This window comes from Talpa occidentalis, unplaced genomic scaffold, assembly GCF_014898055.3.
Source record: "Talpa occidentalis isolate TD23 unplaced genomic scaffold, MPIMG_talOcc4v2.1 talOcc4.7, whole genome shotgun sequence".
Classification (NCBI taxonomy): Eukaryota; Metazoa; Chordata; class Mammalia; order Eulipotyphla; family Talpidae; genus Talpa; species Talpa occidentalis.
In genome coordinates, this window is record NW_023605083.1 from 10,160,104 (window position 1) to 10,182,647 (window position 22,544).

Consider the following 22,544-nt stretch of genomic DNA (forward strand, 5'->3'; position numbering starts at 1 on the left):
AATATATACTCACATAATCTTCCTTATAAGGATTCAAAAACTCTTAACAAAAAATAAACAATATAAGCAGACTTTTTTCATTTAATGTATTTTAAAGTACTTAATCCAGATTTCAGCATAAACCACATATACCTTGGTCTCTGAGCTTCCATGAATTTCCCTACGGAAAAAGATTATAGAATGTGCATGACATGTTACAAAAGACAGTGTGGTACTAATAACACCAGATTAAAAATGGTGGTGTGAGAAATATTTCAAAGCAATTATTAAGGTCAAATCAAAATAAGTAAAAATTTTCCAAAAGGAAAAATGTGATGTTTTCTCTGAGCTCCCTTCATTATTTTGTAAACATACAAATAGCAAAGAATGAATCTTTAGGAGGATGTCCCAGATGGGTGTCATTTACCACTAAAATATTTCATTCCAGCAGTTGAAAGACCATAAAAGGGTGAATGTCCTCCAGAGCCTCTAATAACGGTCATAGATCTTGTGTTACTATTCACAAGTGACCTCTCAGACAGGCGATTTAATTTTTCCCCCTGCAGCACGGTTGGCTTCACACACAGTATAATAACAGTTTTTGCACAACAAGACAATTCATCCGATTAGAAGGACTGTATTAAGTCTTTCATGAACAGCATGTGTCACTACAGCTTCAGCAAGGATTTGATTTAAGATCACCTAATATATGCATGCATAGGTTTTCATTTTTCTACTGTTTTAAAAAAGATTCTTGGACTTCCTTCAGCAATTTTGCAGACCATTGCCTAAACTCTCCCTGGCTTCAAACAATAACTAAGAACTCATCAAATGCTCAGTTAGCACTTTAAAACAGGTATGCCAAGAATTCTCCACCAGGCAACAGAAATGTATACAAGACTATTTGTTTCTCATGGGTTAAATGAAATTCCACTAATGTCTCAAAGGAGAAAAAAAAAAAAAAACACGAAAAGGGACAGAATGGATATAACTGGTTATTGCAATTACTTTTATGCTTCACAACATTTCAGCAATGCACCATTAATTATAAAGACGGTATGACATTACTGAGAAAGGCTTTAAAGTGAATTTTGAGACCTCCATTTGGAAATCTCAGCAAGCACGAGAAATTTAAAAGTGAAAACCAAAGGAAAAGGTGTGAAATGAACCAACCATCTGGCAATTTCTACTACAATAAATGGTTCAGCATCATTCAATGCCCACAGAAGCCTAAACCTAAGAACATCTACACATTTCTTACTGCCCTGCTGATGAGATTAGGAAGATTAAATCCAGAATCTCTGTAGCAAAGGGCTATAGTGACAGTTGGAGAAAGTCTCAGGGGCTCCCTTAACCTTACTACCTTTAATTGATGCTGATAGGCTTGATTTCCTCCCTCCATCTCTGAATCTGGGAAAGCTCCTCTGAGGATCAGAGTCAGCACTTCTTTGCTACAGGGTTAGGAATGTCTTTACAGCTCACATGCCCCAAAGGGATTTCCCTACAATTCCACAGCAAGCACCCCAATCCTGAAAGATTATCTTCTCTTTATAAACTTTTGATGCAGGTGAGCTGCCCACTTCTGGTTCACTTGAGCTACAGCCTCAATGAAGGAATTCTGTTTCATTCAGCAGAGACCTGCATCCTGCTTTAAGCATACCTGCAAGATGAGATGAGAACTGTCTCTTGCCTATGCTGTCCACATTTTATACACAGGAAACACTAACACATCTTTGGACGATTCTTGGCATTTAAGTCAATCCCTACATTGCACAACTCTTGTCTTTGCTTCCACTATCACGACAGCTAGTCAAGCCATGATTCTCTTTTAGAATTGTTAGCCTCACACCAATCTGCTCTATACATCTTCCCATTCTGGTTGCAGAGGATATACATTAAGGTGGATGGGAGGAGACAGGGTCCCACTGAAATCCCTGACACTGGGCTTGAGCACTTGCAGGGGCCAGCACTTTAGGAACTTTTTCCAAAAATCCTCCCCTTCTCTTCACCTATCCTCTCATTTCCCAATTCCTAAACCTTCAATGAGAAATGGGTTAAAAACTGTAGTAGTACTCAGACATCCAGGGTTATCCCTACTACTGTACAAGTTTTTTTTAAAGATTTATGCATATAAGAGCTGAGGTACAGGCCAGAGGTATGGGGGGATAAGAGGATTCACCAGAGACAGAATGGGGAGCAGAACAAGCAGACTGGCTGAAAAACACTGCTGAGGGGAGCAGCGGGAGAGACAAGAGAGGTCTGCTGCGCCATGTGGGTGACTCCCTGGCTGGCTGGGGATGGAACTCATGCTGCAGAGGCTGCAGATAGCTTCACAGTGCTGTGCTTAACCCCTTGCGCCACCAGGGAGGCCTCTACTCTACAAGTTTTACCAGGTGTTGTGTCTCAGAACTCATTCTGGTATCTCCAGGTCTCCACCAAAACTTCTACCATCGAATTATGTAAGTTTATCTTCTTTTCACCAGGCTACCCCAGTACTTAAAATAAATTCTCATCTCCTACCTGACTACAAGGCTGCTCTTCAGGACCTTGCTTCCAAATACTTGCCCAATATCCACTTCAAGATCAATTTTCCTCAAGCTAAATAACCCAGTTTAATATACAGCTTAATATAAGTTCAGTACTACTTGCAATCTTATTACCCCACTGGGAACTGCTGCACATTTGTGTCTTTGCATAGACTCATATACTCATCCTGCCTAGAATACCTTCCCTTTCACCAGCAGGAGGGAAACTTGTGGACCTCATCGTGTATGTTCCAGGGACACTTACAAACCTCCACAAAGGCAGTTCCCATCTTGCACAGAACAGTATTCTGTATGCCTCTGTAAACTAAGTTCCATGGTTACTGAAAACAAAGACTAAGTCCTTTCATCTTAATATTTTCAGAACCTGCCAGATCGGCAGGGGGGGAAGTGAAATATGCAATAAACACATGTTGAATGACTAAGTAAATTATTTGAAAACATTTGATAAATAAAACAGTATTTTGCTAATAATAGCAAAATATCTACAATAGTTTAAGTTGAATGATAATTTCACTTAATGGAAATCAAGTTGCACCATTAAAAACTGAATACAATTTGACACTAAATAGATATAAGTCGAGTAAAATACCACCAGTATAATTATCACTGATAATAATTCAGACTACTAGAAATAATGAAAGTAGGCAAGACTGGCTTAGAGGAAAAATGTTAAAGAAATAAAATTTTATCACTTTCACATATATACAGTAGCAAACTAATTAGCCAAGTGTTGCCAAGTACCAGTCCCTGCTGATATGTCTTAATGAATAGATAATTTGATCATTGTAAATTGGCACATTCATTGTACAAATGCAAATGAGCAAACCCAAACTGTCTAAAAACAGTGGCTTCAACATCAGCTTACGCTTTAATTTGGTCTATATCAAATTACCCTGAACCCTAATTAATAGGATTCCATCTAATAAGATTTTACTGTAATCTAACATAACCTAAACCTTGTCATTGAACTCCATGATGTTCCACCTCATAGTTTTGATAACACATGACAATATGGGAACTATTTTAATGGTTTCAGGATGATAGGTACATATATCCAACATAATTGTGCATTAACTCAATCAGGCAATAAAACATGTATCAAAAGCCCAGAACTGTCCAAGGTCACTAGAAGGCAAGAACAAGTAAAACATGGTTTGCCTTGAGGAAATCCTTTTATGAATTCTAAATCTAATTGTAATCTACCGAAAATTTCCTTTGAGAACAGTTTACATACAAGATAACCATAGGGCACTTCAAAATGCTAATTTGTCTTTATTCATCTCACTTTTAGCACTATTTGACTCTGTGATATGATAAATTAGGGTTACATATATTTTCATATGCTCATTTTCTCTAGATAGAGAAAAACACTCAAATTATCTTTAATGCAGATATGATCTACTATCATAAGAATACTAATAAGTTGGGATAAAATGGCACATAGTCTTCAAAGTTCAGTCAATACACACATAAAACTCATCCCAAGCTACTTAACTACTTGTCTGGCTCCACTGAGTTTGTAACCAAGTCTGACCATTTGAAATTAACTTCAGAACGCCAAATTTCATTAAGTAAACTGTTCTGAAAGCTTGCCCAAGAGTCTATTATATTATCCATCATGAAAAGCTCAAAATTGTCACTGGTGGGGTAGAAGCCCAGCATGTGCAACAGACAAAGGGACAGCAAAAGTTTCAAGACTTCTAAGAGAGCTAATAAAGACTTTCCCACCAAATCTATCAAAGCATGACCCATGATCTCAACAGCTTATCAGGGAATAGTTATAACAGTGGTGAAGTGTCAATGGCCTTCCTTCACTCTCCAACAAGAAAATTAAACTTGAAATGGTAGAAAATTACTGCTATGGAAGGATACCTGAAATAAAGAACTACTCCAGGAACTTCACACATTTATTTATTCCTCTGTTTGCCCAATTCTTTTTACTCAAAGAGGATCATATAAATATATGTGTGTGTATATCACAGCTCTTCATATATAATAGAAACAGGCAATATGCTTCTACTAATTCATTTCAGAAATATTCTTTAACTTATACTTGTCCAGCAAGACGTAGTTCATGAATCACCTATTCTATGCAGTCTTCCAATTATGACTAAGCTATCCTTGCAGTGCTCCTATAATACCCTGTGCTTTCCTGAATCACAGTACTTATCACATGATACTCTGATTACATATTCCCTAGATCTCTTTGTTTTGTCCTTCATGTAATTTTTAGTAATCCTTTTTTATCATTATTTTGATTTACATTGGCTGCCAATGGAGCATAGTTTCACATCTGAATAAACGTATGTACCACATCATACCCAACATCAAAGTTCTAATACCACCCACCACTATCAAAATGACCCTCTTTACTCATTCTTCCCAACCCTCTTCCCCATCTCTTTTGGCAAGCACCATTTTGTTCTTGGTGTCTAAGAGTTATTTTTGCTGGTTTTTTTTTTTTTTTTTTTTTAAATAGAGGCATGTTTTATTTATTTATTTATTTATTTGTTTGTTTTGTTTATACATGCACTGGGTACAGTCAGAAGCGCGGGAGGGTGAGAGAACTCACCAGAGCCAGAGCGGGGAGCACAGCAGGCAGAAGGACCGAAGTACACTGCTGAGGGGAGCAGCGGGCGGCAGGAGAGGTCTGCGCGCCATGTGGGACCCTCCTCCGGTGGCTGGGGAGCAGCCGGGGATCGAACCGGCGCCGCAGAGGCCGCGGGCAGCTTCACAACCCAGCGCTCAACTGCTGCGCCACCGGGGAGGCCCTTTTGCTGAGTTTTATAAGCTCATTTGAGTGAATACATTAGGCACTCGGCCCCAGTGGTAAGGGAAACAATAAACAAACAAATAGGACCACATCAAACTAAAAAACTTCTGCACAGGGAAAGAAATCACTTTTGTGGCGACAAAAATGAAAAATCACTTTGTGGTGACAAAAATGAAAGACAGCCTACCGATTGGGAAGAGATGCTTCACATCATATATCCAAAAAATGTTAACATCCAAAATATATAAGAAATTCAGACAACTCAACAATAAAAATCCAAAGAAAGAGTGGGCAAAAGATCCAATAACTATCTTTGTATCCCAAGTTCTGATTAAGCTGTATGTCCAAAAGGGATTCTCCACAATTATTTACTGAACAACTGAATCCTTCATGATCTTTCAAGACCCTAAATTAATTTCATATCTACCAAACCTTTTCAATGTTTGAAACCTAATAATCATGGTGTAGCTTTCTCAATGTCTTAGATACATTTTTCAAAATAAAAGGACTGTAACAGCATATATTCGAATACTAAAAGAAACTGAAAAACTGTCTTTGATTAGATTTTTTGGGGTAGCTTTTTAGTGGGAGGGGGATTTTGCCAACAAGCTAATTATAGGTCTCAGCTTTCCCATTTTTTTTTCTTATATTATTTTTTAATTGAGGCAACACAGGTTTACAATATGGTACATGATTCCGAAGTACAGGATCACACCTCTTCAGATGTATCTTGCCGCAACACACCCACCACCAAGGCACACATAGTCATATACCACAGTCCACTAGATCCCTTTTCCTCGTTGTTCTCCTCCATACTTCTCCTTTGGTAGACTCAACTCTACAGTCAGACTTCTAGGTTTGTTTTGTTTGATTTTGTCTGTTCTTTGTTTCTCTAATCAATTTGACACAGATTAGATTTTAGAATCTCCTAATAATCTCCTTTTATCACAAACAAAGGTGTATAAAAGAATAATTTTTGACCATTAAGCAATAATCCCAAATGCAAGCACACTTGCTGACACTGCTTCACTTGGACCTTAACCTTTCTTTTGAAATGTGCTTATATGTGTTATTACTCTGTATTTGTGTTATACTTTGGTATAAATATCTGGCTAATTGTGACTGTGCCTATTTATAGAAGGGAAATTGGAAGCTAGCATAGTAAAAGCAAAGATAATTCTTGATAGTGTGTGTGATGTAGTAAGATTACCTGAAAAGTGTGATCCTACACATCTAAACCATACACAGAGTTGTAAACCAATATGACTGCATAAAAAAAATATTTTTTATATCACACAAAACTTAAGATCTAGCCATATTTCAAACAAATGCTGTCAGTTATCTCTACATTTGACTGGGCAAATCAAAATAATATAAAGCTAGTAAACCTCTTTCAAAAAAACTTTAAATGATTAAAATTTGTAGAGAGATAGTACAGTATAGTGGGTAAGAGAACAGACTCTGGAACCAATTTTAGAATGTGATCAAGCTGGCAATATGACACTTATAATTTTAGACTTGCTCACTACACGTGAAACTGATAAATCAAATACCTATCTGCAGTGAATTTCTGATAATGAATCAGAAGCCATACACTAGTTAATGGTAATTAATGGAAAATAAAACTAAATGTCTTTCAATCATAAGATTACTAAACCTCAATGCAATCTATGATATTCACATTTACATAAATATTTATAACATAACTTCCACATCTAAAGAATTGTGTCAGAAACCATTATGTGCTTTGGGGAAGTTTTATGAAGCATATCAAATGGTTATTATACTTTTCTACTATTTCAAGTTATAGCTCTTATATTGTTTACAAATTATATTTCTTCCATATACTACCAAAGTTTTCTGACTTCATATATTTGTAAAGAAAATCAATTGGTTTTATGCACTGATCTTACATCTGATTATCACACTAAACTGACACATTCTCAAGCCCGAGCTTTCAGTAAGTTCGCTTGTATTTTCCATGTACTAGTTTCAAGTTTTCCTTTACATGTGTAACTTTTCTTTTTCTTGAATTAACAATGGTCAGAATCTCCTGAAAAACAGTAAAACTGACACCAAACATATTTATGCTTAACTTAAAAGAAGCTACTTCTAAATAAAATATGATTTGAGATTCTAGAATTGACAGTATGAAATATCCCTCTATGATCTGTGTAAAGCGCTTCTTGGATTCCATATGATCTACCTTGGATAATAATATTATCACATTTAGTGTCTTCTTAATGATGTACCTAGATTTTTCATTTTCAACATTTGACTTTCAGCTTCTGCCATTTGTGTTAAGGTTTGTCTTTTAGAAACAGCTCAGAGTTGTAATTTTTAGCCCAATATGAGCCTATTTTTTTGATAATGGAATTTAATTAATTCAGAGTAATTTTGATAACTAGAATATTTGTAATTATTCCTATCATTTTATTTTGTTAATTATTGATGTCCCTTTTATTATTTTTTTTATATAGAGGCATGTTTTATTTATTTACTTGTTTGTTTGTTTTGTTTATACATGCACTGGGTACAGTCAGAAGCACGGGAGGGTGAGAGAATTCACCAGAGCCAGAGCGGGGAGCAGAGCAGGCAGAAGGACCAAAGTACACTGCTGAGGGGAGCAGCGGGCGGCAGGAGAGGTCTGCGCGCCATGTGGGACCCTCCTCCGGTGGCCAGGGAGCAGCCAGGGATCGAACACCCGCCGCAGAGGCCATGGGCAGCTTCACAACCCAGTGCTCAACCGCTGCGCCACTGGGGAGGCCCTGTTGATGTCCTTTTAATTTTTTTTCTGTTTTTCAAATTTTATTATGTTACTTGAAAATTGAAAATCACTGTTACTAAAACTGTACCCTTAACGTGCTCTCACTCTTCACATAGATAGCATTCCTACTCTCTTCCCCCACCGTGTCCATGCTTTAAAGCCTGGACTTAGGTTTTATATAAATAATTATCTCAAATTGGCCATAAGGCATACTGGAAATTTGATCACTATTCAACATTTCTTCTCAACGCTCTCTTGGACAGTTTTGTTTTGCTAGAGCACAGCCTTAAGGGGAATTTTTTCCCCATAAAATCAGTGAGAAGAAATTCTTAAATTCTTGCATATCTGAAAAGGCCTTTATTATACACCACTCATTATTCTACCACTTGAAGGTAGAATAATGGGAACGGATATACCAGCGTCAAAGTGGTTTTCCCTGTGAAACTACAAGAAAACACTCCAATGTACTCCAGTACCCACTTTGCTGCAAGTAAGAAACGTAGTGCCAATCTAAGTTTTTCTTTTCCCACTATTCTCTGGAATGTCTTCTGACTTTCTCTACATCCTTCATGTTCTGGGGGACAGATTTAGATATTGATCAATTCTCACTTGTGCTGCTTGGCTTTCAGAGAGGGTCTTAGCAATCTGTACCCTTGTGTCTTTTTCAGCTCAGAAAATAGTTTACTGTCAAAAGTTTCTTGCCTCCAATTTCTGTTCCCTCCAGCTGGAATTCCTAGAGAAAATATCAGAATTGTAAAACTGAGCATCCTCAGTGTCTTAACTTTTTCAATTTTCTCCTGCTCTATTCTGAAACATTTATTGAATACAAATTACTAATCCATTCTCCATTTATATATCATGGCAATCATAATTTCAATTTTTTTAAAAGATTTATTTATTTATTTATACAAGCACTGGGTACAGTCAGAAGCACGGGAGGGTGAGAGAATTCACCAGAGCCAGAGTGGGGAGCAGAGCAGGCAGAAGGACCGAAGTACACTGCTGAGGGGAGCGGCGGGCGGCAGGAGAGGTCTGCGTGCCATGTGGGACCCTCCTCTGGTGGCCGGGGAGCAGCCGGGGATCGAACCGGCGCTGCAGAGGCTGCGGGCAGCTTCGCAACCCAGCGCTCAACCGCTGCACCACCGGGGAGGCCCATAATTTTAATTTCTAAAATCCTTTGTTCTCAAATGTCTTCTTTCTTAGAGTATTTTTATATACAATTAAAAATATATAATACCTTTCTAATACCTAATCTCTTTGGGACTGGAATTGTTTTTATATTATCTTCTGCTCCCTGAGTTCTCTTTCTTCTGGAAACAGATGCTCTGGTTAGTCACGCTGTTAAATTTTCTCATAAGTCTGTGGCGCTTTGATTATCCATTTATATTTATGAATCAAGGCCAAGTTGGTTGTAGAGAGCTGGCATGGGCTGCTTCTGTAGATGTAGAGAAATGTTTCCTTAAATAAGACTCTTCTCTGATTTGAAAAGCTGACTATGGTGGGGCTGAAGAATGAAGGGTAAAGCATCTAATTGGCAGTTTCACTTTAGGGTGTCTGACCAAGATACAATAGGCAGGGGACAAATATCCCATTCTCTCTTCCCTTTCCACTGACTAAGAAAAATTTTATCCTGGAAATGATAGGCCATCTTCAATGTATCTTCCCCTTGATCAGAATTCCTCAAAACTTATCACAAAATTCAAACTTATCACAAAAATCTACTGATTTCCCTCTAAGTTCTTCACCAGCACTGCAAGCCTATCCCAAGCAACATATTTAGACAGTTTTAACCAGAAGACACGGCTACGGTTACCTGATAGTCAGCTGGAAGGAGACAGACTCCGCTGTTCTAAATGCAGTGGGGGTTCCCTACCTCATTAAACTCCACCCTCATCCTTTCTGAAACTCAGTGTTCAGGACATAACAATTGGCTCTTGTTTCAGTATGTTAGAAAGCTACTGTGCATGACAGTGATACAGGGCTGAAATGAAAGTCACAAACAATTCTTTCAATGAGAATTTTAAGCAATTTGGAATCTGCAGATTCCTCAGAAATAACTCAGCCCAGTATTTACAGCCAGAAAAGGCAAGAAATTGACACAAATCTCTAGGCTTCATGCAAACAACTGGAAAAATATAAAAGAGTTCACATACCAGTTACAAACATTTTATTCTACTATGTGAAGTTTATAAAGAATAAACATATTGGGCCTCCCCTGGTGGCGCAGCGGTTGAGCGCTGGGCTGCAAAGCTGCCCGCAGCCTCTGCAGCGCCGGTTCGATCCCCGGCCGCAGGACGAGGGTCCCACATGGTGCGCAGACCTCTCCTGTCACCCACTGCTCCCCTCAGCAGTGTACTTCTTCGTCAGTCTGCCTGTCTGCTCCCTGCTCTGGCTCTGGTGAATTCTCTCACCCTCCCGCACTTCTGACTGTACCCAGTGCTTATATAAATAAATTAATTTTAAAAAAAAAAGAATAAACATACTGCCAGGGGATGGAATAGGCACTTGACCTTGTATTTTGGTCTGTGCTTCTCTTTGTCTAATTGCTTCATTCTGACAGACTCATCCCAATTTTGCTTTGGGCGTAATCGATTCTATGGTTACGAGAGGCTAGTAGTACAGCACTTCTTATCTGGAAAGCTCTTTATTAAAAGTACTGTACATTCTGATTTCTTTTTGCTGGTGTGAAGAACACAGGAAGCAGACTGACTTCAGGGGGTAGCAATTCATAGAATTCAATGACAATAGAACAGAGTGCAAAGTGTCCAAAGACTCTTTGTGCAACCTCTTTTATAGAATATATTTTCTCTTTTTCTCACAGCAGTAACTTACAGACCATTAAATTTCACACATTTCTTATTCATTTCCTATGTTAAAATATGGCTTATGACCTGGAGTAGCACTGTCACAGGATTCTGCCCTGAAAGTCAACTTTTGCTATTTGATAACATATGATTTTAAAAGACCAGAAAGTTGTGGACCATGAACCTAGTCACACAGTGATTTCAAATGGCTCAACAAATGTACACTTTCACAAATGGAAAAAATTATGCCTTGAAAATATTAAAGGATAAAATAACATTATCAAAGATTTCAATTGTCCTCATTAAGCTAGACTTAATCAAAATGTTAAAAGAACTAGTATTGTAAAATGTGAAGCAAAAACAAAACAAAATGAAAACAAGCAAAAAAAAAAAAAAAACCAAAACAAAACTCCACCTCTGTCTACTTCTAAAGAAGAGAAAAGTAGACAAGCATCAAGGGTTTTGAACACTCAATTGTTAGGTTCATCAGTGGAGGTGAGGTTTTTTTTTTGTGTGTGTGGGTTTTTTTGTTTTTGTTTTTTTTTTTTTTGCAGAAGAATGTATCTACTTTTATTTTTTCCAACTGGGAAGTCAGTTTTTTCAATACTAATACACAATAAATCACTCTTTCAAAGTAAGCCAAAGGCCAACACAGAGGGAATCCACTTTTGGCTTTGCTTCCACTCACTGATCTGTTAGTTGTCCTCAGTAAAGAACTGGCTTAACGCATCTACAACTGTAAACTCTCCAAGTTCTAAGGCAGGACAGGTTCAAAGTGGGTCGGCAGGATACCCTACCAGTACAGGGAGTGATCATGTGACAGTATCTCCAAGCAGATGGCAGCATATCTGCACCAGGTACCAGGCAAGGATGAGCAGCTAGACAGTCATGTTCAATGGAAGCAGATGTTAAGAAAGGAATTTGTAGTTTTCTAAAAGCTGATGCTTATAAATGTTTCCTCTTTGACATAATTCATTTTAGAAATCATTTAAAAAGAAATTAATATACCTTATACATAGTATTTAGAATTAGATTATTGAAGTTGAGACACTGAGCTATTCTAAAATTTTATTTTAAACCATCTGGGTCTATCTAAAAATTACTAATCATTACGGTTAATGTTCAGTTTAGATGTCCAAGAATTTAATCTCACCATAACTCTTAACAAAATAAATAGAAACACAGGTAGAAAATGCTTTGTCAGGTTTTAAATCCACTAACATGTAGTCTTGATTTCCAAAAAAGAATATAATCTTTGTCAGATAGTCTCCCTACATATATTTATAAAAAACATTGTATTAAGTATCTAATAACTCCTATAGAGTTTCTGTAGAATCATAGAGTTAAATGAAAAATAGCTTCCTTCAACATTCCTATTAGCCTCTGGGGTTTAATGCATCAGATGGAGAAATTTCAATACCAACAGATATAGAGTAATAGAGCTAATGTAATAAATAATTATAATCATGATTACATATTCAATATAGTAAATAATTATTTAGCAATTAAAATAATTAGTTGTTAATATATTAAAGCTAACTAAACATATTAGACAAGGTTTTAAGAGGTTTCTTCACAAGGAACCAGGGGCCAGAGAAACACTGTGGGGGATTGGTGAGAGTAATCCCAGGCATACAAAAGTTTACCTGAAGCTTCCAGAAGGAAACTGGGTAGGATATTACCAGAAGCCGAGATCAGAGTTGGTAAAGAACTAAACATAAAACTTAACAGGGAATGGAAGGTTTTCAGTTGAGTCTTAGAAGATAAAATCTTGTATATGGAATGGGTTGAGGAAAATGGTACAGAACCAGTGTTACCACCTTATGTGAAGTATGTATTAGAGACACAGAGTCAGATGTGATTTTTAACAAGTGAGAATTCAGTGTGCTGGGCTCACATGCATGGAGACATAGGCAGTGAACCAACACTCGCTGATTGAGAATTATTAACCTCTCCTTAAGGAGGTTTTATCAGTCTCAGACATTTCCAAACTGTCCACAATCACGCTTTACAGATTGGTCAACCATGGGTGAAGGGTTCAAAACAAGATTTGATATTATCCTTTAAAAAGTCAGTCATTAAAAACTTCGGAAAGTGTCCTCATTTAGGCCTGAGAGCCACATTACTCCTTAATTAACTCCGTAAACAACCCATACTTAATACTCACTACCACTGATTTCACACCAGGTCCTACACAAATCACAGAGGCAGGAAATAGCTCTGAGGAGGAAAGAATAAAGCCAATTGGACATTACTCTACTTAAGCCATGAAATCATGTGCTTCAATTGTCATTCAGATCTCTCTGAGGCAGCCTGAATATGATTTACATCAAAATGTGGGAAAATAACATTACTCACAGTAACAGAAAGGCAGGAACTGTTATATATAAACATAGCCAAAAAGCACATGAATCAACTACTATTCCAGAAGAAAAAAAAAAAAAAAAACACTAATTAAGGAAATAGATGGCACTCCCATTTATTATAAGCACAGACTATGATATGAAAACCTCTCTCTAAACTAAATCAATGTGTTCAAAACTTCCAAGACTTCCACAGGAATTCACACACGATGCTCATTCTTGGATCTCTCCCCAGAACACTTTAACACATTCTCTTCAGGAATGTAAAAGACACTTAACTTTTACTAAGCACTGTCTGACCTGGACTTTATCATCTGTAAAGTAAGTCTTATGATGACTGTGTAGAAAGGATTCTTAGTAACTGTTGACAGTATTTCTAGATATAGAAATATAAGTTTCTTACTATTTTTTCCAGTGTTGATTTATTGCTTGGCTTTATGGAATTAACTAGTTATTTTAATATCATCATCTGTATCCATTTAACTCTAAAATTGTACTCACAAGGCAAGTTCCTTCAGGCTACTTAGTTTCATAGTCTTCCATGGTCCTACATGTATTAAACCTAATAGAAAACACAGGCCCCAAGGGAACTAGGGAAGAGACTCAGGATGAAAACTCACTGGGGAAGGGAAATCCATTAAAATATACAAGTGAGAAGTAACAACTAAATTTTTTAAAAAGCAAATTTCTTACCATTATTAACACAAATAAAACATTCCTAGTTGACAATTTGTTGCTATTAATTAGTACCACCAAAAATAATTTTTATCAATAACTTAGAGCTCATAACAATAATATAAAAACACACTTCATATATAGCACATCTCTTTGAAATTCTCAACTATTTTTTTCTCTAGATCTTAGAGTAGGAATGTTACAATAAATCACACAAACACATTACTTAGATAAGCATACTGCAGGCCAGGAGTAGGTGAAAGCAACCACCAAAACCAGTGAACAGCAGCCTCAAAATTCCTTATCTTATTACTTATTTACTTAGCTTCTGTTTATAGTAGTAAGATTTTTCTTTACTATCTAGTCCCCCATGAACCTGAACCAACAATTGCTTGCAAATAATGGAACTTCTTTCTATTAGGTGAAAATAGATGCAAAAAAGGTGAATACGTTGCAGGTGGTCTTGTCAACTTAGTGAAAAAGAAAACACTCCACAAATAATAGAGTCCAACACTAACTTATCTCAGCTGAAACTACTCCAAGCATCAGGCGCAATTAGAAACCTTGCTTTTGCAAAATATTCATTCTCCTTTTGGCTCTTTTACCTTTTACTAAAGGTTATTGAAATCAGAAGATATGATCTGATCACTTCATAAGAAAAGTGAGAGGGGAAAAAACTACTCCCTACTTCTAAGACACTTTTATTATCCTTTTCAAAAAACTTAAATAACTTCACTTCTAAATTTTTATTAATAATATTGCCTTTGCTGCTATAAGAATTTGGATAACTGTCTTTCAACATTTCACAATACCATTCTTTTTTTAAATTTTTTAAAATTATTTTATATATTTTTTACATCGTTTTTCTTTTTTGTACAATGTATACATTTTCAGCTTGCTTATAGTCCCTGTAAAATTCCCACCACCCATATGATAAGGGACTGGTCACAAAAATCTACAAAGAGCTGATAAGACTCAACAAAAACAAAGTAAGTAACCCAATATTTTTAAATTTATTAAATGATTGAATGAAGATAGGATCAAATTAAAGAGGTTTTTAGCAGAAGAGCTAAAAAGAAACTTCTCCAAAGAGGAAGTGCAAATGGCCAACAGGCATATGAAAAAATGTTCAACATCACTTGTAATCAGGGAAATGCAAATCAAAACTACAATGAGATACCATCTTACACCAGTGAGAATGGCACATATTTAAAAAACTACCATTCATTTTAACACAATTACACTGGGTGTTTTTTCTCATTTCTTTCAAAACCATCCCAGAAGTAATCAACATGAGTGCACAATACTGACTTTAATTTATAGCACTGCTTCTTTTTTTTTAAGATTTTTATTTATTTATACAAGAGCTGGGGTACAGGTCAGAGGCATGGGAGGCTGAGAGGATTCACCAGATAAAGAGCAGGGAGCAGAACAGGCAGATGGATGAAAGCACTGCTGAGGGGAGCAGCGGGCAAGGCAGGAGAGGTCTGCCACGCCATGTGGTATCTCCTTGGCCTGCTGGGAATTGAACCGGTGCTGCAGAGGCTGCGGCCAGCTCCACGATGCTGCGCTCAACCTGCTGCGCCACCAGATAGTCCTAGCACTACTTCTTCATAAATATTTATTAAATAAATAAGTGAATCTGGATGGCCACTATAGTGCTCTCCAACTTTTTCCATTTCAAGGTACACATGGAAAATGATATTCACAAGAAAATTGGGATAAATAAGATCCAGGTAGCCAGAGACTCCTGCCAAGGACTTTGGGCACTCTGAGCTTAGATAACTACCTGGTTGCCTGAGACTTGAGAAAGGGATCATATTTTGGCATACCTGAAATAAATTTATAGCATTTCAGTGTCCCCAAAACAGTAAAATAGAAATTCTCCTGTACATTGTTTTTTCTTGGCTCATTTAGCAAACTTCCTCTTTCATTACCAGAAAACTATTTCTCCACTAGGGAATCATTCCATCTTCATTTCTCCTGATCCTGGTGGTATAGAGAAAATTTCAGGGTGCTGCCACTTCACCAACCTCCATTCTACCCAGAATGGCTAATTAAAGTGCCCATTATCCTGACATTATGGTTAACTCTGTGTGGGCATATGACCCAAGCAAAGTCAAGTCAAATATCTCTACAACTCTCTTCTGGATTGTAAATATAAGGTTATAAGGTTTTGGACTTTCAGCCAATTCATAGAGAAAAGAAAGAACTGTACAGTAAATACACAATGTAGCCTATGGTTATTCTAGATTTTAGAGCTAATAAAAACTGCCTAAGACAAGGTGGGTTTCTGTTGCTTATAAGGGGAAGTATCACCCTGGAATTTCAAAGGAATAAATACATATATTGATTAATGTTTTACTCTAGTGGAATACACAGATCAGGTAAGCTACCAAAGGACTTCTTTATCTCCGGGCATAATCTGTTCATTAAATATTATAAAGAGATTATCCCACAAGGTGTCAATACACTGAAAGAAAACATTCAATAGAAGTCAGACTATTTCAGAAGATGAAGGGGGAGATGAAGTCAGAAGTCAAAATGATTCATATTACACATATACCATAAGACAAAGACACAATATATTACAGATTCACTGGCAGAATAAGACTAGAAGATATTTGGTCAGCGGCCAAACTTTGTTAATATAAAAGTTGTTTACTAAACAAAAAAGAATGAGCAGGGCAAGCTACAGACAAAAAGGAATTTCAGATATATTACTTCATATCTTAAAGAAACATTTCTCTCATCTTCACCACCAAATTCCTTTCCAAAGGAACTTTTTTTTTTACCATGCTTGAAAAGAAACAAGCATAGATACTAAAACACAGAAGATCAAAAAGAAATACCTAGGTGGAAACCCCTTCACAGAAAGTGCATTCTAGAGATTCAATTTAATGGAAAAAAATTACAGATTATTATATGAAATACATGGTTAGTTTAAAAGAGGGAGGAAGTACTCTTTTCTATGTCTGACTGTTACCTCATTAAACTCTAATTTCTGAGCAGGTAGAAAGAATGATTGTTTATCCTCACATTCCAGCATATTGATCAAGTACCCTATATAGTGAGGACCGATATTTTTAAATTTATTAAATGATTGAATGAAAATAGGATCAAATTGCAAGATGTTGAAATGAGATTAATGCCTACTGTACAGGCATCTCCATCCTGAGTTAATTAATGTGTGTCCACCTTAAGAGATCAACATTAGAATTAAGGGATATACATCTGGAATAAGTTGCAAGAGCTAACAAAAGAATTACAAATTAGCAAATCTACCAATAAACAAAAATACCAGAATAGCATCAGACTTCTTTGCCAAGAGTGCTTTCATTAAAGAAACATTTGCATCATTAAGTATACATCAACTCAGAGTAATGAGAATAAAAGAATACATTGGGAAGATACAGACAGAAAAAAAAATCCTTAATTTAAACTTTGAGAAAAACACCAAACAATATACAATATGGATAATTAAATTTTACCCCCACTACTGTTCTATTATTTTCCTCCTTACCTGAGAGGAATCTGCTTGGGCTAATTTTGTAGTGACCTTCAGTATCTGTTGAAGATTTTGTCCTTTATCTTCAACAAGGAGGTGAGCCAGCAGGAGAAAAACATGCATAGGGATCTCTGTAGTAATGGGGAGCAAAGACTCCACTGAAGCCAACCAGTCACTTGCTGCAGACCCTTCTCTCATGACTTCAAAGATCCTCCAGGTTGTAAATATTGAACCATACATGCTGGTTATAGGGAATGCAAACTTACAGGAGAGCTGAAAAATATTACACAAAAAGGTAGGAATCTATGAGAAAAGCCGATCTGTCAGATATGTATTTTCAACATTCTTTTGCTTTTTGTATTTTATTGTCCAAGATATCAATTCAACAGAATAAATACAAAGTTTTCAGTTCTTACCCCAAACCACTCAGCACACACATGATTTAACAGTAGAAGAGAGAAAATATAGTAGTTGTTAGGTGGAACTCTAGAATTTTTTCATGACTGAAATTTATTATCTCTTCTTGCTAAGAGAAAAACATGGATCAATATACAACCTCCCAAGTCACTAGTTTGGAAAAAGCCATTATCACAGAGAAAGTATTTACAAATGAAAAGGGAAGATAGAAAAACACTCTATTTGCTCAGTTCCAGGTCCCAGTAAGAGGCAGCCCTGGGCAGATGGCAGACTTGGACTGAGGACAATTCATTTTTGTAACAGACTCTATTTTTATAGGAACAGAATTGGTTCACCTAGAGTCTAGGAATTCATTAATAATTGTGAATCACTTCTGCAATAGAAAGTAGCCTGACGCTTTACATTGAAATGACACCCAAAGAAGTGATGTTTAAGTAAACCTGAGTAACGGCTCCACAGAAACAAAGCAGTGCAGTCAGGGATAGAGTGGACGGAACTCTGCCAGGTGAGCTGTGTGCGCAAATGACTCAAGAGATGATACAGACATTAAAGAAACATTATATATTACCTGCTAATAAATTGATTCAATTCATTTAGAATGTGATGAGACTAATTAGCAATCTTATAAAAGTTAAGCTTATAAAATTTTTTAATAACAAGTTTATTAAAATATAATTCACATACCATAAAATCCATCCTTTTAAAGTTTACAACTTGGTGGATTTTAGAAATTCATAGCTTGAAACTATCATCACTATTCATTTTAGAACATTTTTATCACCCCAATAGGAAAACTCATACTCTCTTATAGTTATTCCTCATGCCCTAATTCCTCTCAGACCCTAGCAACCACTAGTCTACTATTCTGGCCATTCCATGTAATAGGAATCACATAATATGTGGTTTTTTGTGACTGACTTCTTTCAGTTAGAATTTTCAAGTTTCACCCACATTGTATCTTGTATCAATACTTCTTTTCATGATCAAATAATACTCCATTGCATGGATATATCATATTTTGCTTATCCATTCAACAAGTAATGGACATTAGGGCTGTTTCTGCTTTTGTCTATTATGAATAATGCTGCTATGAATATCACATAGAAGTTTTTCTGTGGACATAACATGTTCAATTATCTCAAGTAAATGCTTAAGAATGGAGATAACATTTATTTGCCACTGTAAAAAAAAATGAAGTAGCTATTTATTGCTATAAAAATATTTCCCACATGAAAATACAAGATACAGATAATGTGCCTGGAATCTTACCAATTATTTTTTTAAGGCATGAGGGAGGGGATATTTGCATTTGCTTATATATAGTAAGAAAAGCCATTTAGACAAACACAGAAGACATTAATAATCACTAATAGTCATTTTCCACTTGAGAGTCTGGGAACTGGACAACTAGAATTAGGGTGAAGAGACTATTCATTGCACATCATTTTATAATTTTGAATAATTTTGATGTATCTCTATTTCAAAAAATTATAAAATAAAAAATTAAATAATGAGGAGGGAGGGAGGAGCACAGGGGACTGAGGTGATAGTGCACGGGTGCACTGGTAAAGGAAACTCTATGGGGACTACACCTGAGGAGGGGAAGCAAATATTGTTTAAAAATGAACAATGATGTAAAAAATAAAAAAATAAAAAATAAATTAAATAATATCTAAATTTATCATAGCTTGAATTCTCGAAAAATATTTTTTCCTCAAGAAGATAAAATTCATAAAAGACTAGAATCAACTTCCTTTGACTAATGACAAAAAACATTGGATTTGTGAGTTTAAAAGACCAGGATTTTGGGCCTCCCCGGTGGCGCAGTGGTTGAGCGCTGGGTTGCGAAGCTGCCCGCAGCCTCTGCAGCTCCGGTTCAATCCTCGGCCGCTGGGTGAGGGTCCCACATGGTGCGACAGACCTCTCCTGCCGCCCGCTGCTCCCCTCAGCAGTGTACTTCGTCATTCTGCCTGTTCTGCACTCCGCTCTGGCTCTGGTGAATTCTCTCACCCTCCCGCGCTTCTGACTGTACCCAGTGCTTATATAAATAAATAAATAAATCTTTAAAAAAAAATAAAATAAAATAAAAGACCAGGATTTCAGCACAATCATGCCATCTATTAACTGTTACACAATCTCTCCAAGCCTTACTTTCTTCACTAGTAAAATGGAAGTAATGACTACCTGCCTGTCATAATTATTAAGATGGGTTATGAGGCAATATCTATAAAGCACCTAGCATAGTGCCTGCCTAAATACAAAGACATATTATTCCTGTCATCGTGAGGAAAGAAAAATGGAACTGATGGAAATGAGAAAATAATTGTAATTCAGTATGTACCATAAATTGAATCAAATGTAAAAACATTACAGAAACATGTAAAAATAAACTTATTGAAATGGAAAAGCAATCCCACTTTACATGAAGTATTATATCCAGGTTTAGGTTCTGTTCTTTGCTTGTTTGTTTGTTTGTCTGCCTAAGGTTAAAGCAGCAGGAGAATGGCATAATGAATAAGAGGTCACAGAACAGTCTCTGTCCCATTGAGTAACAGCTGATGCTGGCACAATCCCAGGATTTTTCTCCCAGCACCAGCTACCAAATCCTGGCCCCACTGCGTCAAGAGGACCTGTGAAAGTGCTCCTAGGGTCTGTGTCATAGAGGAGAAAATGGGTGTTTAAAAATAAAAGAGAGGTTTGTGTTAGTTCTCAATAAAATAATAAGAAAGTGAAAAATAAGTGAATAAACAGTTAAGGAACATCTACAGATGTAGGATTTGGGAATCTAAAAAGTTTTTCATAAAAATGTTCAGGAATATTACAAATCAATAAGACAGATATATAATAGTACTTTATCTAAAGAAGTGTGAAAAAGAGGTAAAATACATAAATTTTTGTTAAATAACACTCATCCAAAATAGTGACTAAAGCAGGCTTAACATTAGGCCATTTCAGGCCTCTCCTTGTGGCGCAGTGGTTGAGTGCTGGGTTGCAACGCCAGTTCCATCCCTGGCCACCCGCGAGGGTCCCACAAAAACAAAAACAAAAACAAAAAACATAAGGCCATTTTGTCAGGAAGGAGACATGGACACTCAAACCGGAGATACTTAGAAGTAAGATAGGTTTCTCTAGAAGGAATTTAACCACTCCCCAAACCGGAAGCAGAGGAATGGAATAGACAAAGCCTCAAAGAGTTTTTCTTTTATGTCTTCTGTGAAGAGTCTATTCAAGAGCTAAGAGACTTGAGATTAGTTGACTATCACCCAAGAGAACCTACACCATTCTCAATACTAAGTCATTCATCAGACATAGAAAGCCAAGATCTAGGGCCTCTCTGGTAGCGCAAGGGGTTAAAACACTACCTATGTAGCTATTCACAGCCACTGCAGCACGAGTTCGATTACTGGCCAGGGAGCTACCCACATGGCGCAGCAGACCTCTTCTGACTCGCCCACTGCTCCCCTCAGCAGCGTACTTTGGTCAGTCTGCCTGTTCTGCTCCCCACTCTGTCTCTGGTAAATCCTCTCACCCTCCTGAGCCTCTGGCCTGTAACCTGGTTCTTGTATGCATAAATAAATCTTTAAAAAAATTTTTAAAAAAAAGCCAAGATATAGAACTAATACCTCTTAACTTCAAACCAAAGTTTTCAAAAGTTGTTACATCAAATTACTACTGATTTATTGTTTCCCTATAAATGTGAAATTGTTTATTCCTAAGTTAAGCACAAAGACAATAAATTATTGTGCAAAAAAAGATAAAAAATATCAAAGTGAAGGGGATAGAATGCAGGGTCTACAATCAAACAGCCAGAATCTGAATTTCAACTTTAACCCATCACTACCTGTATAACCCCAAGTTAATGAACCTCTCAAACCACAATAACCATTCGTATAATGAGTAATATAATACCAGGAAAATGCAAATCAAAACCAAATAAAATACCACTTCACACCCACTAGAATGTCTATAATGCAAAAGACAGTAACAAATGTTGGCAAGAACATGGCAACATTGGAACTTTTATGCTGCTGATGGGAATATAAAATATTACAGGCCATATGGAAAACAATCTGGCAGCTCCTCCATCTCTTAAACATGCAGTTATTATATGATCTAGCAATTCCACTCCTAGATTCCACACAAGAGAAATGAAAACATAGGTCCATACAAAAACTTGTACAGGAATATTCCTAGCAGCATTAATCATAATAGCCAAAAACTGAAAACAACCCAAATGCTCATCAACAGATCAAAAATAAAACATGCTGTATGCAAAAAATGGAATATCATTAGGCCATAAAATAAGTGCTGAAACATGCTACAAAATGGGTGAATTTTGAAAATATTATGCTAAGTGAAAAAAAGTAAATATTCAAGAACCATATAGCATATAATTTCATTTATATGAAATATCCAGAAAAAACAAATCTTTAGAGTCAGAGTATAGATTAGAGGCCAGTAGGCTGGGTGGCAGGGGGAGGGGAAATGGGAAGACTGTGGAGTAACAACTAAGAGGTATCCAGTTTCACTCTGGAGTAATAAAAATGTTCAAAATAGACTGTGGTGATATATAACTAAATATAGTAAAAAGCCATTGAGTTGTATACTTTGTTGTTTTTTTTTTTATAGATTTATTTACTGTTGCATACAAGAACTGGGGTGTAGGCCAGAGGTATGGGGGGTGAGAGGATTCACCAGAAGAGTGGGGAGCA

At 36.6% G+C, this 22,544-nt stretch overlaps 1 protein-coding gene across 3 annotated transcripts in view; it reads right to left on the reverse strand.

Annotated features, from left to right (window-relative positions):
* FOCAD (focadhesin) overlaps nt 1-22,544 on the reverse strand; it is a 268,670-nt gene that overhangs the window by 152,703 nt on the left and 93,423 nt on the right. For all 3 annotated transcript variants that reach the window (XM_037495054.2, XM_037495055.2, XM_037495056.2), the window contains one exon: nt 17,431-17,688. In XM_037495054.2, coding sequence (XP_037350951.1) covers nt 17,431-17,688 — 258 coding nt within the window. The remainder of the gene's footprint in view (nt 1-17,430; nt 17,689-22,544) is intronic.